We start from the raw sequence: 17,199 nt of genomic DNA on the forward strand, positions 1-17,199 counted from the left end.
GTATTTTACCCAGCCAAATAGCTGTGGGGGTGGGGGGGAGTGCAAACAGTGGCAACTCCTGATGCCTCCAGGAAAATATGGTTTCTAATATCTAAATAACTTCCCCCCCCCCCTTCCCAATACGGTCTCTAAATCTCTCCTTCCCCAACTCCAGACGTGATGGTTTCGTTTGAAGTGTTTGTCTCATCTTTTCCAGCGTCTCTCTCTCTCTCTCTCTCTCTCTCTCTCTTTAAATAACCAAGCGAATTGCAAAGGGGAAGGGGGAAAAAATGGGTAAATAATATAATTCCTTTAACCACACCGCTGCAGGAAAGCAGAAAAAAACACCTGCACCTCTTTTCTCCTGTGAAACCCAGTGCAAGGACAGGGGAGGAAAGAAAAAGGGTGGGTTTAAGGCAGAGGAGAGGTACTCATGTACCCATTTTGCACTGTTTGGCACCACAACTCCCATCCTTTTCCAGGTTGGCTAAATTACTGGCACTGCACTGGCTGAGGAAGATGGGTATGACTAGCGCCAGGCCGGGGAAGAATCGTTGAAGGGAACATCCAGGACCCTAAACACTTCCATCAATTTTTTTGTTTTTATTAGACACTTTTGGTGACATAAAATTGCTCCTCTCCCCCCACCCACCACAAACTTGGGAGAAAAGCAGGACTTTTTATACCCAAACTGGTATTTTCTGCCCCAAGTCTTCACCTCCGCACCAGCCCATTCCGTACCACGGGGGTTGGACCAACTAGGTTAGCTTGGTCTGGCTGGCGAATTTGGACCAGGGTTTGTTTAAAAGGTGCCAACCTGCTAAGAGCAGCGGAGCCGAATTGGGGCCATGGATCCTGAACAAAGGCGCCCCATCAGTCTAATTGCCAACGGGAGGGGAAGGGGGGTGCTGGGAGGAGAACAAGACCAGCTTTGCACAGGGGCTTTTCTTGCCTCTGCGTGACCAACCCACTTCCACCCCCTTTTTATTTCCCTCAATGCCTTACACAAACCTGTGACCCTGTTTCCCTCTAAAACAGTCCCAGGACAATGCCTTTTTCGGTGCATGTTTTAGATATCAGAAACACCCGCTGGAAAACAATCCCGCAGCACCACGGCCTTTTCACTCCGGGTCACCATTCCGTATCCGAACACAGCTTCGGTTTGGCGCAGCTTCTCCGAGACCCGGGGAGCGGATCTGCGCCCTCGTGCAATCGGCCTTTGTTTTCAAAAAGACCCCTTTTGCTTTGGAACCAGGACGGCCCCCCTGCCGACATCCCATTCCCAGCTGGAGTTGGCACAAAACTGCATTTCCCTGGAAAAGTTTGCTCCGAATCAGGGCGCTCCACTTTTAGGAGCTTCTGAGTTTTTGGAGAGCCGTTTATTCCAGGCAGGACCCTCAACTCTGCCTCCAAGTAACTACAAGCGTCTGGGAAAATAATATTTTTCCTGCTTGGGTCACCTTTCCTGCTCTCTTTCCCTGTTTTAGGGAAGCCTCTAGGCCTCTCTGACAGCTCTTCCTGGGCCACAAAAGGGAGGGGGGCGTGACACAGGCAGGCAGGTGAGCAGCGCTGATAAAGCAATGTGGTTCCCACTTCTCCAAGTAGCATCGTTCCCGGGGCTCATCCAAGCTCGGGCAGCACCCCTTCCAGAGGGAAAGCAGAAGGGCTGGGATGGGGGTGCAAACCTGCAGAGAGGGAAGGGGATGGGGCCAACCTACCCTCGCAATTCCCACGTGCAAAAGGTTGGGGGGACGAGCTGCGTTTTCTCCATCTTGTTTTTCATGGCCCAGTTCTCTCTCTCTCTCTCTCTGTGTTCCCCAAGCTTGCTTTCTCCCCCCCCCGGGGGAAAAAGAGAAAAGGCCTTTGTTTTCCTTCCTGCCCAAGGCTTTCCGACCATCTTCCCTCTGTGGCACCGTGGTGGATTTATGAAGAGCATGCATCCCTGAAGCGCCTTTGCTCCACAAAGCATTCTCGCCTCTTCTTTCTGCTTTCCAGGTTCAGGAGGGCGCATGGGCCAAGCGGGAAGGGGAAGGAGGCCTTTGCTGTGCAAACAGGCCCCTTGCTGGCGCGAACGGGTTGGCTCTCTGCTTCCCTTGCCCGGTTCTTCCTTCCCCTCCCCTTCCTCCTTCCCGCGTGCCAACGTTGCCCTCCCTTGACTTGGTTTCGTTCCCCTGCCCGCCTTCTTCGCCTTCCTTTTCCCACTTCCCCTCTCTTGTGTCTCCAGGCACGTTGTCCCGCAATCTGGGGTCAATCTGGGATCGGTTTGGGGGACCTCAGTACCCCCTTGCTGGGGTAACTCTGGGTTGATGGCTTTCGGTAAGGCTGGAAATCAGGTTTGTGTTTCCACAAACCCAGTGCCTCCTGCCAGCAGTTTTGAAATCTCTGTGCCATCCTAGTTGGGAGCATGGGCATTGCAGTCATTTCTGTAGCCCTCCCCTCCCAGCTCGCTGCTTCTCCTTCAGCATCTGGCCTGAGCCTGCTTTAAATGCCAGGCAGCCAGATAGGCCAGCTTGCTGCTCTCCGGGTGGGGAGGGGGCTCTTGACAGCCCCCTCCCCACACAAAGAGATGCAGCCACTACTTCAGTAGAGCAAAAGGCAGCTGCCCCATGGCCAAATACGCTCAAGGGGGCATGGCAAGGGCACCCCCCTTTCCACTTAGAAGAAAAGGAGGCCAATGTCTTGGTTGAGCAGGCTACCCCAAGCCAGCTCTGCACCAAAGCCAATCTTCCCCAGCATGTGGGCTGTGGAGGATGGACACTGTACCCCAGGGTCAGCGTAGAAAGCAGGGGCCTGGAGCAATGGCACCTTTGGGACCACCTTCGAGTTTCCGTTCCTTGCTTCGGAGAACACAGAGCTCGACTTTCACAGGCTGGGAGCTGTTCATTACAACCCCAATCCGGTTAAAACAACCTGGCTTTTTCAAAAAGAAAAGGGGGGGGGGATTCCCAATGCAAAAGGCAGTCGGGGGCCAGATCTGGCTGGGTTGCCATCTGAGGCCAGGACAAAATGCTTTGGGCGGCCTTAAGGGCCGGGTCTGTGGGTGAGTTTAATTCTGCAAATCCAGTGTTGCTTTATTGGGGAGGAAGCCCTAATGGGCCTGAGAAAACATGCACAGATTAAAATATTCCCTCCCTCCCTTCCAGGTCTACATAACTACCCCCCCACCCGGGGTTTTCATGCCCTGATATTTGGGGAATGAACAAACGAGGCTCGAGGTCCACAGATTTTACTTGTGGGTCAGCAGGCCCCCAGAAGAGAATCTAGGTTATCCAAAGGCAGATCCAGGGCAAGGAACTTTTAACTGGGAAGATTTCTGGACTCTGAAAGGATCTGGAAGCCGGGGAGGAGCGGGAATTAAATCTGCAAGTAAGAATTGAAAAGCAGGCAGATCCCTTTCAACCCCCAGATTCTCTCAAGGGTGAAGATGCTCCTGGGGTTGGGGGAAGGAATGGTTCGGAAGGCAGGAAGTCTGAAAATTTGGGCTGGGGTAGCCCCAGCTGGAGGGGGGAGACTGGAGAAAAAGTGGGCTTACTCACGAGAAGGCTCCCCCTGCTGTGCAGACTGAGCCCACCTCCCACCCCCAAATGTGCATGGTGGGGAGAGGCCAGGCCAAAGGGAGGCCCCGCGATTCTGCAATTTCTTCGGCTTTCTTCTGAGCTTCTGGCTGGACGCTGGTTACTTTTCAAGACCCCCATGGGGGGGGCTTTCAGGATGCCCCCCCCTCACACACACACACACACCGCTCATGGTTCTTCTGTAAAACTGGGCGAAGCATCCCTTTTTTGTTGCTGGCCAGGCCCTTGGAAACCTTTTGATGCATCTGGCTGGAGGCGAGCAGAGCGCCTCTTTCCAATGGCTTTGGAGGTGCTTGGAAACAGCCTTTCCTCTTGAGAGAGCAAAAAAAGAAAAAAGAAAAAATCCGAAAAGGCGGGTGGTGGCATTACTGTAATATTATTATTATTATTATTCCACTTTCCATACACACCGAGCCGCTGGAGAGCCGAAGCAGAGCCTCCAGGTGAGGGAAGCCAGGAGAATCGGACCCAGCAGGAACGCGGCCCATGCGCCGCCGCCGCCGCCCTTTTGAAAGCCCTCCACAAAAGACGGCTGGGGAGGACCCATGGCGGCGCAGCCCCCTTCCAGGCCGAGACCCAGCCCCCGGGCCCGGGCTCGGGCCCGGCCCCGGCCCGCCAGGCCGCGAGACCAGCGGCGCGCTCGGGGAGTCACGCGGGGGCGCGGGCTGCGTACAAAGCCGCCTTTGCCGGGGCGTCTCGAGCGGCCCCCAGCCGGGAAGAAAAGCGGAGGCTGTCCCCCGCTCGCCCCCCAACAGACGGCGCGGGGAATATTACAAAACTATCCCGCGGCGGGGGGCGCGGAATAATTTACTTCCTATTCTTCCTCCCGCTTTTGTTCGCCAACTTTCCTCCCTGCAACATTTTGAATGAGAATAAGCGAGGTGTCCCCCCTCCCCCGCGTCCCTACACTTTTTCCAAAGGGGCAGGTTAAAAGGGGGAGCGGCCTCGCTTCTGCTCCTCGGCTCCCTCCCGGCCTCCCCGCCGCAGAAACAAAACGCCGCCGTCTTTGCGGGGCTGGGTTTAGTTTCTCAATGCGCCGAGAGACTTTGTCCGCGAAGTTCAACACCACGGCGGCGGAGGCGGCGCGGGGAGGGGAAGGGGGCGAGGGGGGCAGACCCCGGGGCCGAGGAGGCCGAGGAGGACTCGGAGGACTCGGCTTCCCCAACGCGGGACCTCGAAGCCTCCCCCGCGCCTGGCCGGAGCGATGGGAGCGCGGGGCTCTCCTCCTCGCTTTCCGACCACGCGCAAATCTAGGGAAAAATCACGACGGGGTGGTGGGGAATTATTCGTTTCAGTGGCCCTTTCTATCCGACCCGCCCGTGGGATTTTAGACCACCGGGAGGGACCTCAGAAGGGGGAAAGTGGGCTCGCTAAAAGGCAGACCCGGGATGGAGCGTCCGTCGCAGAGAGAGGAGGGCGGCCGGCGCAAGCCTGTCTTCCCAGAAAATCCTCGATTCCTCTCTCCAGATCACGCGAAAGCGCTCCTCCTTCCTCGGGAAGAAACGCGGCCGCTTCCTCGCGAGGAGGGCCCGCGGCAGAGAAGCCTCCCCGTCCCTCCCTCCCGCTCGCAGTTTTGCTTCCCAGCGTCGCCGGTGGGGAGCGACCGGGCGATCTCCAGCGCCGAGGAGAAGGGCTTCTTCTAAGCCCGGGGAAGCCCGGCGCGAAAGCGCAACCGCTGACCGACAAAACCCGTCTCACGCTCCCGGCTCTGGATGCGGGGCAGTCGCGCCCGGAGACGGAGATTTGGCTACTGCGCGGCGAAAACAAACCCTACCCCAAACGACAGACGCGCCGTCGGAGCGACACCCTTCATCTTTCCCCCAAACGAAATATTAAACCGTGCGTTTAAAAAAGGAGGGAAAAAACCCGGGAAAGAACATTAACAAAAATAATAGTCGTTCCCCCCTTTGAGGCAAGCCAGAAAAGGGGACGCATTTCAAGCAGGTTCCAGAAGGACCCCCTAATTCAACGGACTCCCAACCCACGGAGAACCTATTCTGAAAGGAGAGAGAAGTTTAAAAGGAGGATCTCTCCCCGATTTCTCTCCCCCCCCCCCGCAAAAGACATTCATGAATAATTGAATCCGATGTCTCCCATCAGTCAACTGTCAAAGAGGGTTTCTGGGGACCATTTAGAGAAGGGAAACGGGCAGTAGAGTGTGATCTCTTTAACATATCCATTTAGGCACACGCAGCTCTCAAAGTGAGTGATCCATCGTGACTTTCTCAGCCGTGGCTGTCCACCCAGCCTGGCTTTCAAGCTTAAAAAATTTAAAAAAAAATCCAAATCTCCCCCCCCCACCAAAATACGAAGCCAAACACTCAGATTCCAAAGGTAACACATCAACACCTTGGTGGGCCTCCAAACGAGGCTGCCCTTTCCCCCTTGATGTGATTCTCTAACCAGTCCTTTAATTTTTTATTAACAGCATTCAAGATTTGTCTTTAAAGATCAGTCAAGCTTCAAAAAAAGGAAAGAGATCTCCCTCTGGGGGGCAATTTGTGTCTCTCCCAATTTTAGCTGTAATTCTTGGGGTGAATTTGCGCAGAAGGAAGACACAGCCGCCTCCGTTTTTCAAGCCCTTTTTCCTTTCCCTTCGGTTCACGCGAGCCTTCTTTATTTGTTTGTTTGTTTTAAATAAAAACTAGAATGGAATATTTAAATATAATTCCTTCGAAGACTTCATGGTTCTCATGAAGACAACATCTCCCTTCGTTTGTATATTTGCTAATGCCTAACAATTACCCCTTGGTGCGTGTGTTCACTCACACACACACACACACAACTTCAGAGCTAAATATTTCACTGGGTTGGTTCCCCGTTATTCTGAATTCAAACATGGTTTTTAAGTGTGAAATTTTCTAAGGCAAAACTCCTTTTCCCCCTATTTTCTAGGCCTTCTGGGCTCAAAATGGGAGGGGAAATATAAAAATCCCTAAAATCCCAAATGTTTTAAGAACTCATGCAGAGATAGTGCCCAGTATTGTGAGTGAAGAAGTGTGTTTAATAACCCTGCGCCTTATCAGCCAATAAATTATGTAAAATAAGAAAATGCATTAATTTCCACACTTTTTTTCTGTTTAAGCATGAAGTATATTAACCCTGATGGTATAGAATAAGAAACAGACAGAGAAAGGGCTAAATTGGCCTTGAATGTACCTTACTTTTTTAAAAAATCAGACTCTTTGGAACTCATTTTTAAAAAATATTTTAAAAAGCCCTTTATAGATATTATCCAAGGTTTTATATAGTTCCAAATTTGTTCATATTTAGCTAATTCCTTAAGGTGTCAGAAAAAGACAGTTAAGGAGTTTATTCCTTTCTCAAAGGAGGTCTTATTCTAACTTTAATTTCACCTGCCCCAGAGCATCCTTATAGATTAAAGCAAACAACTCATTTCTTCAAACAAACAAAAATAGCTAATATATAACATTTTTCAAGTTGCACCTCCAGATGAAACAAAATCCACTCACATGTGTAACTGAGATAAAAATATTAATTATTGTTGACTTTTGACTCAGATCTCTCTTTTGTTAAACTGCAAGTTGCTTGGGGCAGAGACTCACTTATTTAATGTAAGCGACTTATTCTGCTAAACAGGCCACCAGCATGAATTAAAACCAAGAAACATTTATACTTATTTTTGTTTAAGGAAATAATACAAGAAAACCACCATTTCAACATCACTACAAAGGTGAAAAGCACTGGCTTCTTGTACGAAAGACGCCTCTTCCCATCCTCTTCCCTAAACATAGAAAACTAGTCTATCAGGGAAGCCAGTAAAGTAGAAATCTAGATACTCAAGAGTCCCATGTTCTGGTGGTGCTGAATTTAACATATATTAATAGCCAACTTCAGGCATCAATTGACAAAAAAACTGAAGTTTGTAAAAGTGCCCATTTCTTTAGAAGGAAAACATTGAAAGTAACCAGATCAGGAAACTGATAGTCATAGCATTCTGACTGACCTTTGGGAGGGGAAAACAATAAATCAGGGTGAATATCTAGAAAGTTACCCCAAATAGGAAAACTGGATGTTCCGATGTGGGTTTCCCTTACAGAGCAGGAAGGCTGAGAGGGGAGCTAGAAAAACACAGTTTTTTGCTTCTTTTTAAACAACGCCTACCTTTGTCGCCCAAAATGCCATCGATGCTGTGCTTGGCTTTCTTCTCGCAGTCCTCCTCCTTCTTCTCGCAGTCGTCCTCTTCCTCCTTCTTCCCGAACTTGATTCGGAGCACGCGGCTAATCGAACTCACTAAACCTCAGACAGTCAAAGGCAGAAGAAGAAAATATAAGTTGCTTTGGAAGGAAAGGGGGGCACCACGTCCTGGGAACGGCTCACCCCAAAGAGGGAGGAATGAATGGAGGAAACTTTGACTTTCCAAAAGCCTAGAGGCGTGGGTACAGATGCCAGCTCCCTCCAGACCTAACGGGACCTTCCATGGCCACCACATCTTCTGCCCGCAGGTTCCCCCGTGGCACGGTTAAGCCAGTCAGTCGGAAACACTAACATGGTTAACCTGTCTGAGGTTGCGCTGACAGCTTTGGGGCAAGGCCTGTCCTCTGGGTGGAGAGATCTGAACCCACCAAGAAATGCATTCAAAGGGCAACCCGAATTGATCCGTTCCTTTCCAAGACCGGTAGATGCCTTCCTCTCCAGAGGCCTCCTTTGGACGAGGAGCAAAGGGGGGGGGGGCTGTGAAAGCTGGACGCCCCAGTCTGCTGGGCTAAAGCCCACCTTCTCTAACCTCTTCAGAAGCATGGGACTTCAGTGCCCATAATTCCCAGCCAGCATGCTGGCTGAAAACCATTCCATGCCAACATTTTTTAGCGGATCAACAGCGTTTCCAACATCTGGAAGCCGAGGTGTCCTCACCACAGCCCTGCACACTCAACCACTGTTTGCTCCTGGTTTCGGGGGGCTTCCCATCAAGGCAGAGGGGGCCACCAGACATCGGGCAGACCCTGGGACTAACCTGTCATTTTAGTTATACAGAATCTCAGAATACAGAGTCCACTGGATCTCATCCACCTAAAGTCCATGCCTTTTTGGAGACCCATTAACACTTGAACTCTTGTCCCATTTGGCCAAATGCTGAATTCAGAACCCCTGGAGGGTGGGGAGGCCGCAAATGAAAAATGCTTCGACTTCCCTGTTTGGCAATTTAAACAAAAAACGACAGAATCTTAGTGGCAGAGTCGCATCGTTAAATTGCAAGCCACCCAGAGTCACGTTGCAAACAAAGGCACTCAGACGCACCCACGGAGCCACAAACACCTCCAGCTTGAAGGACGAGCCAGAAATAAAATTGGCTAGGGAAAAGCCCCACTGAAGCCCACAAGACCTAAATGCTTAAGCTATCTATTTAATTGCCACGGATTAATATGCCCACACTTCTCCAGACGCTACCCACCTAATAAAACAGCAGCCCTAACAGATTGTTATTTGACAGGCAACCTGAATTGAATTGCGTGCAGTTTTTAATGCTAATTCCTTCTGAGTAAATATGCCGAAAGAGGGGTGCCTTCTTGGTCACTGTTACCTGCTCCTGCAGGCTCAGAAGGGGCCTTATTTATTTTATTTTATTTCAGATGATTAATATCCCAGCCATTGATGAACACAGCCACGGGAGCTGTGGCGAACCCGGCTGGAATACACCCATGACCAAATCTCTCCAAAGTCAATATTTTCAACAGGCCTCTCCTGGATCTCGGTTCGGACGCTAGCTAGCCGCCATTCCCCTGCCTGCAAGTGATTATTTTCAAGACAGAAAGCCGAACAACGAAGCAGAAGGCTAAAAACCCGATAGAAAAAAAAGGAATTCAGCTCTGCAAAGCTTGCCCAGAAAAATGGGTGAATATGCACATTAGATACAGACGTGTTCGGCAGGGAGAATGTCTTGGAGATCATGTCGGTGCATTAACTTGCAACACCACTCAACTAAGATGGGACTTTAACCCAGTTCTCCCGCCATGCAATTTCTGCTGGGTCCCAGAAAGCCGAATGCCCATTCTCCTGAATCTCTTCCTCGTGTCATGCCTGCCTTCCCTTAAATGGCCCCTTTTCATTCGAAAGTCCTTAATTTCTTCTTCTTACAAGAACAAATTAAAAAAGGTTCAAATGGGATGAAGTTCTTGTTTGTTGCCATGACATCTTCAAATGGCCATAATGAAAATTCTGACTCGCAAGAGCGAAAAGGGTGGGTGGGGAATCTTACAATTCTGGCATATTTCATTGAAGTTCAGGACAAGGGCCCGGTCTCAGATCTCCATCTAAAATGTCAACCATAACCAGCTTAGGCCTTGTTTTCGTAGATAAGAAGCTGAAATTGTTTCTGGGTGCCACTTGTCAGATGTTAAGAGTGCAGTCATGTCTGAATGTTGCCTACACACTTTTCTTTTTAAAGAATGAGCCTATCTACAAAGAACGGTCCTAGTTTTGTTTTCTCCATCCAGGGATGTGAACCTCACAAAACCAGACCTGGCTAAAAGAGACTTTTTCCCTCTGCTCTGAAATGGTACAGCCCAAATCCTGGTGGAATGATGGTTAAAGGAGGTTTCTGAGTGTCACTGCAGGAAGATATGAAGAAACCAGGATGTGGTGAGTTGCTCAGACTTGGCTTCATCTTCCTTCAACTCATCCTATGTTCTGAGTCTGCACAACAACTCAGCCCAAAACTAACCCTATGAGCTGGTTTGGCCCAACTAGGCTAAAATGAAATTCCGTATGTTGTGCAAACCCAGTTTTGTGGCTTGTTGATACTTGTTGTCAAGTCGTGCAGTTGGGTTAATGGAGCCAACCCCAGTTAGCAGGTTTTCTCCTTAATCTGAAGGATGTTTTCTAGTGTGAAGCTGGCTCAGGAAATACAGGGTATCTCTAAGGTGCCTTGACTGGACCCCCTTGTGGCCTGGCTTCCTTCTCACCTGAAGGGACAGTGGTCCGATCACAGTGACCGTCTTTGAGTAGCCGGTCTCGGATCTCCCAGCTAAACATTCCAGGATTTTCCCGCTTGTATTCTTCAATCTTCTTCTCCACGTCTGGAGTGGCAACCTGCTTTTGTGATCAACGGGGGTTCCAGAAGAAAGCAGGGAAGGGCGGATGGAGAGAGAAAGAGAGAAAAAATGCACTTTTAAATTCAAGCTCCACGGGCCACCGCCAGTGGACCTGCCAAGCCTGTTTGGATGAGGTCTGGGAAGAGAAGAAACCCATTCCATGCTCAACCTGGAAGAGGCATAACTTCTCAAGAAGGTTGACCAGCCACCTTCCTTCTATTTTTTCCGAAAGGATGGGAGGCCAGGTGCCTCTTCCCTCCAGGGGAGAGACCAGATTGTTTTCTGGTTTACTCAAAAGTAAATTTGGGGAAAGCTGAGAGAGAAGCAACTGGGGATGCATGGGCGGGAGGGAGCTGGTCCACCACCCAAGCAAATCCAACTCCAAGGGCCACCACCAGGTGCTTGGGACTCCCCTCCCCTCCATGCCAATCAGTGGCAAGGAATTGGGGGAGTGGTACAAACCCCATAGGCACCACCCTTGGCCAGCTCCAAGGGCGTCTTGGGGCCCACTCCTCTACCTGTAAGCTTCCTCCTCTGTCCTTCACTCACCCTGGGTTTGCTGCCACCGATGGCTCCTGGGCGGATGGATCCCGTTTCCTGGTACCGGCAGAGGATCTTGGACACGCAGCCATGGGAGACCCGCAGCTGGCGAGAGATGACACAGGGACGGATGCCATGATGCGCCATCTCCACGATCTTGTGGCGGATGTGGTTGGGCAGAGGGCGCCCATTGATGAAGACGCCCCCCAGCTGGTTGACTCGGCCCTGGCCCAGGGGGGTTGAGACTGTGGGGAAAGGGAAGAACAGAAGGAGAAGGGGTCAAGGTGGGCCTGGCAAGCCACCAGGGGCTGCCCCTTCTGTAGCCATGGACCACAGCTTCCATCCCCGCCTTCGACAAGCCAGCTGGGCATCATGGAAGCTGGAAGCCAGCACAAGGAAAGGCGGCTTTTCCAACTGGCACTCTGGGAAGAACAGCCGTTTAGCTCAGCTTGTGGCCAGTCTGGCCGAGAACTGGGGAGGGGGTCCAGTCAAGGCACTGGAGACCCCCACATCGGGAAACTCAGCCTCTGAAGACCTCTTGGCTGACCTCCAATGGCAGCAAACATTCATCAAAGGTCCCTGGCCACTACTCCAAAGCTGATGAAACGGAGATGCTCCGGGAAGTCTCCTCTTTCTTGGGGAACCAGCCAACATTTGCTTCCCCCGACTGACCACTTTTATGGAGGCAGCTCTTCTAGGTGGGAAGCTGCAGTGGCCCCAACATCCAGCCCTCCCTGCTTCTCCTGGAGGGGTTCCCCAGAAAGAAAAGGGAGGACGAAGCAGCTGGAGCCTCATCAGTCCTTTGGAGCGAGACCCGGATGGGCGATCGCGATCGGACGGCTTAAATTTGCAGAAGGCTGGCTGGACCATCCCTCTGCAGAAACCGAGCAACACCATTCCTACCAGCGCGTTTCCCATCCACCTGGTCTCTGCCTGCACTTTGCATTTTCCTTCTGGGGGGGAGAAGGGAGTCCAGTTGTTCTACCAGGAGGACCGCCTGCCCTCCCCTCTCCTCTAGGTGCAGCAACTTGGGGAAAAGGATCCTGCCCTACTTGTGGGAATGGGGACACTCCCAGCGGCACCGGGGTTAGGGAGAATTGGGCGAAGAGTTTGGGATGAGCAGTTGCGGCCGTTTGGATTAAAAGCCTCCTGATTAGTTCCTTGGATGGACGGGGTGTGTGTGTGTGTGTGTGTGTGTGTGTGAGACAGGGGACCTGCTCTCCCCTCCTCAATCTCAGGGGATCTCCTCTTGCTACCCAAGGCGGGATCCTGCACCTCAACCCCCTTGTGCATGCAATCCCTTTCCAGGTTCTTGCTTTTGAGAGTTGGCCCTTTGGGCGTTCAGGCTGAGCTTTGGCAAATCGCTTCTCCTTCCGTGTTCAAGTGCGCTGAGCATCACCTTAGAAGCCTCTTCTAAGAGGGCAAATCTTTGCTCTCTTGGCGACTCCTGGCTGCGGAGGGGGTCCGGACCAAGCCGCCGTGAAAGCCGAGCCCGCGAGCTCGTTGCAAGGGCTCTGCTCAGGCGATCTGGGCCCAATCCACCAGGCTCGAAGCCAGGTTAGAGGGAGACCCAGCCGCTAAATCTGAGTCCGCACCACCGGGGGAGGATTCTGGTTTGGCTGTTTCGCGGTTCGCTCGATTTTGCAAACCCAGAACGCCGGTCGCCGGGACCAGCGGGTGGTGCAGCCAGAAGAATAAATGGAGCGGAAACACGAACGTGGCGGATTGATCTCCCTTTAAAAAGCAGCGTTCTGTTTGGCGATCTGCAGCAAAACGATGCGAATTTCCACAGCAATTGCCCTCTCTTTGGAAAAACAAAAGCCCCCGGCGATATTTTGGAAAGGGAACCCGTGAAAACTTTCTGCCACAATTAAGGGCAGTTTTCCTGCTCGTTACCCCTCACATGATAATATCAACAACAACAATAATATCATCTCACTTTGAGCAAGGGTGATGGGTGCTAACGCTTACTCTTAAGTAGACCAGAGTGCGTACTTACACTAACTGGTGTGGGTGTGTAAAATTGCCCTTTACGTGAGTCCTTCCACTATCCTAGAGTTACTTTAGTGTCAGTCATGGGTGTGACCAAATTCAACCAAGTGTGGTTTGTTTAAGAAACATGGTTAAGCATATGATGGCTTACTACCATCCCTGAGCATCTTCAACGCGTGCAGCCATCTCCCACTCCCCTTTTAACCGGAACATAAATGCTTATAAAGGTTTTCCTCGGAGGCTTTTCCAGCTGTGCACCCAGCTTTTACATCTGGCTGCCGTTTCACTCCCACCTACTTTGCTTTCGATGGAAAAGTTTGGGGTCCTAAAAACAAAAGCCGAAGCTTTCCCAATCTCCGGACACGTTTTTTTCCCTAAAAAATTGAAAGCGTCTTCTCACCCAAAACCTTTCCTTTCCCTGATTTTTCTACTTTTGACACGGGTGGAAACTAGCAGCAATACAGTTTTCTTTGTCGATGGTTGAAGTCAAGTCGCTCTGCAAAGCCCTCACTCCGGCTTAAAACTCCAGATTTTCCTAACTGCCTCGCTTGCTTAATTTTTTTAAAAATGAGGCTTACAACCATACCATCGGCGCGTGATTAAAACAAATTTAAAAACTGCTCCAGAGCCAAACTTTCTTGCTATATTTTCGAATGAGACTTGGGGACCCTTTATTCTTCCTGCGTTACATCCCTCCCGTTTTCTAACCCTGTAAAAAGTCCTCCCTTTTGAGATATTAAGCCTCTCCCCACCCCAGAGGAATCAGACGGAATTTGCTCAAATGGGTTAGGGCAAATTCGTTCCCATTTTCTCAGCTCGGCATCTTTTCCCCCAAGTCCGGTCTAGATCCAACCCACCTATTATACGGGGCGAAACAGGCTGCATAATAAAGGGGGGCTGTTGTTCCCCTGCCCCTTTTAAGTTGCTCCCTGCGAACAAAGTAGATTCCAGACCTCGCCGGGCTGTTTAATCAAGAATCACGCGCCGCTAATTCGAAGTCACTCGGATTGATATATCATTAGCCACAGCTAAGCCTTGAGTGGGCCATTCAGCTTGGAAGGGGCACTAACAGCCGGTGCTGGCGATGTCTGGTCATTATTCCCCATCACGATGTACAAATATTTTGGTAATCCTTTGATCCCCCTTTCCTTTCTCAGACTGGTTTTCCTCCATTTGCTACAGAGAAGAGGCACTCCACGTCAATCCCTACCGCGTGTGTGTTTTCGCAGCCCGTGGGTCCCCTCCTTCCACCACCCTTCCCGGCTCTCTGCGCTCGGCCACTTGAGCACGTTTTAGAGGGACCCGATTTGCTTTAATAAATGCAGAAAGGGACCCCAAGTTTGTTTAATTCTGCAGCAGGGCCTCGGCGGCGGAGCGGCCAAGAAACGGTCTGAAGGGTGGGGGAACAGGGAGGGAAGCACAGAAAAGTCGCATTCTGATTAATTAATTTCCTTTCAAGATCTTGAAAGGCTGGGCGGCTGGAGAGAGTGAAGCAAAGGGAGAAGGTGGCCGAAAACGGCAGAGTTTGGAAAGCCTGTACACGCGGCTGGGGCCACACCGTTCTTGCCTCCTGTTCTTCAGTAATAATAATAATAATTATTATTATTTACTCATAATCATGAAAGAATCCCCCGATTTGGTTCAGAGTAGCAGCAAAACTCTAGTCCCCAAGAACAAGAAGCAGAGACAGAATTTTCTCACTTTCTCCACTCTAAACCTCTTGAAAGTAGAAAGTGGCGGAGCTAATATTTATTAAATGGGCTCTGGGAGGGTGGACGAAGCCCAAAGCTGCTCCCCTGCCCTCTCCCAGAAGCTGGCTGGAAAGACATTTGCCTCCCCCCACGCTGCTTCCCTAAACAAACCCACCGGCCGTCTCCGAAGGAAGCCTCCCCGGGTTTAAAGAGGCTCCTTCCAGAGCCCGCGGCGCTCAGTCCCGCTGGGAATTTCCAAGGACGCGCCAACTTTCTTGCAAGTCGCGCTAGTTTTCTTCCGAAGGAAGGAAGCGAAGGACCCGGCGCCAGCCCCTCCCCAAAGTGGAAACGGGAAAGCCGAATTTTAGAAAAGAAAGGCCCGCTGCGGAGGTGCAAATAGGAAAGGGAACGGCCGTCGCTATCTTGATTATTCCTCCGGTGGACATTCTTATTCTTCCCTGCGCTTCACGGCGACCCACGTACCTTCCAGCGGAAATCCGGTGCGGGGGTAATTCTGCCCGGGCGCTGGGCGCATCATCCTCGGTACAGTCCCGGGGAGAGCAGCCATGCTCCGGTCGAGGCTGCTGGGACGGACGGCTCGGGTGGGGGGGTGCCGCCGGGTGGACGGGATCGAGGAGAGAAAGCAGAGGAGGAGAAGGAAGCGTTGAACTCTTCGCCCAACTCTAGGAGGAGACGGTGGCGGCAGGGGGTGGGGGGAGAGAGACCCTCCCCAAGCCTCTTCCCTCTTGAAAAAGCGCCAGCACGAGCTGCCTGGTTTTCTTAAAGGGGGGGCGCCGAAATTAACCAGCTGGCACTCAGCGCGCGCCCTTGCAGAATGCGCCGGGCAGCCTGAAATGCGTGTGCGCACGCCGGCAAGCTAGGGCTGGGTCTCTTTTGCAGAGGACTCCAAAGGGGGTGCTCTCTCTCCCCCCCCCCAGCTTTCCTCACTTTTATTTTGTGCTACTTTGGGGGCGGGGGGGGGGAGGTTGACAGGGCTGCTAAGAAACCGTGGTCGGAAGGGGTGAAAAAGCAGAGAACTTTCGTCCAGCCGGGCGTGAGAGCGTCTGGCAAGCTGGCTGCCCTCCTTTCCGTTCCTTTCTCCCCCCCCCCCCCCGCCCCAAAGCCTCTTTTTATTCATGAGCTGAAGGAAGGAAGATCGCAGGGAGGCTTGGAAGCCAATGGTGGGGTGGGGGGGAAGGCTAGAAGTGCCCCCGTTTGCCCCAAGATCGCGATCTCTTCTAGAGAGCAAGCGGAATCCTGTTCTACTCGCAGCCGGGCGAACGTCGTTTTAGCAAAGTTTTAGGCGACGGGAGAGGGGGGCTCTCGCCTTGCACCCCACTCGGCCCCTTCCCCAAAGCTCACGGGAAACAGAAAGACCTTGAGGCACAACAGTGCGTGTTCCCCACACTGGATCGTGTCCTGTCCTCCATCATCCCCACCCAGCGCAGCGAGGGCAAGGCCAACGGAGAATGGTGGGGTCTGTAACTGAACACCGCCTGGGGGCTAGGGGCGCTGCCCCAGAGTCCCCCGGGTCTGCCCTAGGGGGATGTGGGGCTTGGTCGGTCTTGCTATTTAACCGCCCCCCCACGACAGATTCCCCTCCTCCAGGGAAGGCCTGGGCGGGAGGCCCCCAGCGCCCGAGCTTCCTCTTCTGAAAGGCTTCCGACGGGCTGGGACCCCAGAGGCTGTTGCCGCCCGAAAGCTCAGCTGGGGGCCCGGCTGCTGGTGGGACGGGGAGCGAAACCGGCCGGTGTGGCGCGCAGGACCCCCTTCCGCCCACAGGAGGAGGCCGAGGGGCGCCTGGAGAGGTGTGGGGCGCCTCCCTGGGGTGCCCAGCCCTCTCGGGGGAGGGGGAGGACGCCCGCGGTCGCTTTCCGCCGAGATCTCAGCCCGGTCTTGGGCACGTTTTCTCGCGGCCCCCGCAAGGGCGAAAGAGGCGCTCCCTCCAGCACCCTCCCGTCCGGCTGCCCACCCGCTCTGCCCGGCGAACTCCGCCAGCCCGAGCATCGGGCCAGGCGCAGCGGAGGGCAGAGGCAGGACCCGGCGCCCCTGCCCGCCCTCCAGCTCAGCGGGGCCCCCAGCCCCGCTTCGTCCTGGTGCCCATCGACCGCGCTCCGGCGCAGCCGAAAACTTGGGCGAAGGACGGGCGAGGCGCACCCGCTTTTCTGCGCCCCTCCCTCCCGAGAGCCCCACCGAGGGACAGGCCGAGAGAGGGGCGAGAGCTGCAGCCTTTATGCCCGCTCATCCCCCCCCCCCGCCGCCCCCGGCCCCTTCGCTTAAACGTCGCGCTGAACTGGGGCTGGATAAAGGGTTTCTTATGGGGGAGAGGAAACGAATCCAATCCAAGGGGGATTCTCTCCAGCCACAATA

At 52.8% G+C, this 17,199-nt stretch overlaps 1 protein-coding gene across 4 annotated transcripts in view; it reads right to left on the reverse strand.

The window, feature by feature from the left end:
- The window catches only part of PAX7 (paired box 7), an 82,107-nt gene extending 65,570 nt beyond the window's left edge, over window positions 1-16,537 (reverse strand). Inside the window, exons 1-4 of one of the 4 annotated variants that reach the window (XM_088136863.1) lie at window positions 15,313-16,537; window positions 11,156-11,391; window positions 10,478-10,604; window positions 7,680-7,808 (exon numbers count right to left, since the gene is read on the reverse strand). In XM_088136863.1, coding sequence (XP_087992989.1) covers window positions 7,680-7,808; window positions 10,478-10,604; window positions 11,156-11,391; window positions 15,313-15,397 — 577 coding nt within the window. In that variant the 5' untranslated portion in view covers window positions 15,398-16,537. Of the gene's footprint in view, window positions 1-7,679; window positions 7,815-10,477; window positions 10,608-11,155; window positions 11,392-15,312 lie in introns of all 4 variants that reach the window. The other 3 variants (XM_088136861.1, XM_088136862.1, XM_088136860.1) reach the window with 3 other exon arrangements.
- Between the last annotated feature and the right edge of the window lie 662 nt (window positions 16,538-17,199).

The sequence above is a fragment of the Python bivittatus genome, unplaced genomic scaffold (genome assembly GCF_059951505.1).
Source record: "Python bivittatus isolate LINGU-HERP-01145 unplaced genomic scaffold, Pbiv_v1 ctg000090_np1212, whole genome shotgun sequence".
In the NCBI taxonomy this organism is placed as follows: domain Eukaryota; kingdom Metazoa; phylum Chordata; class Lepidosauria; order Squamata; family Pythonidae; genus Python; species Python bivittatus.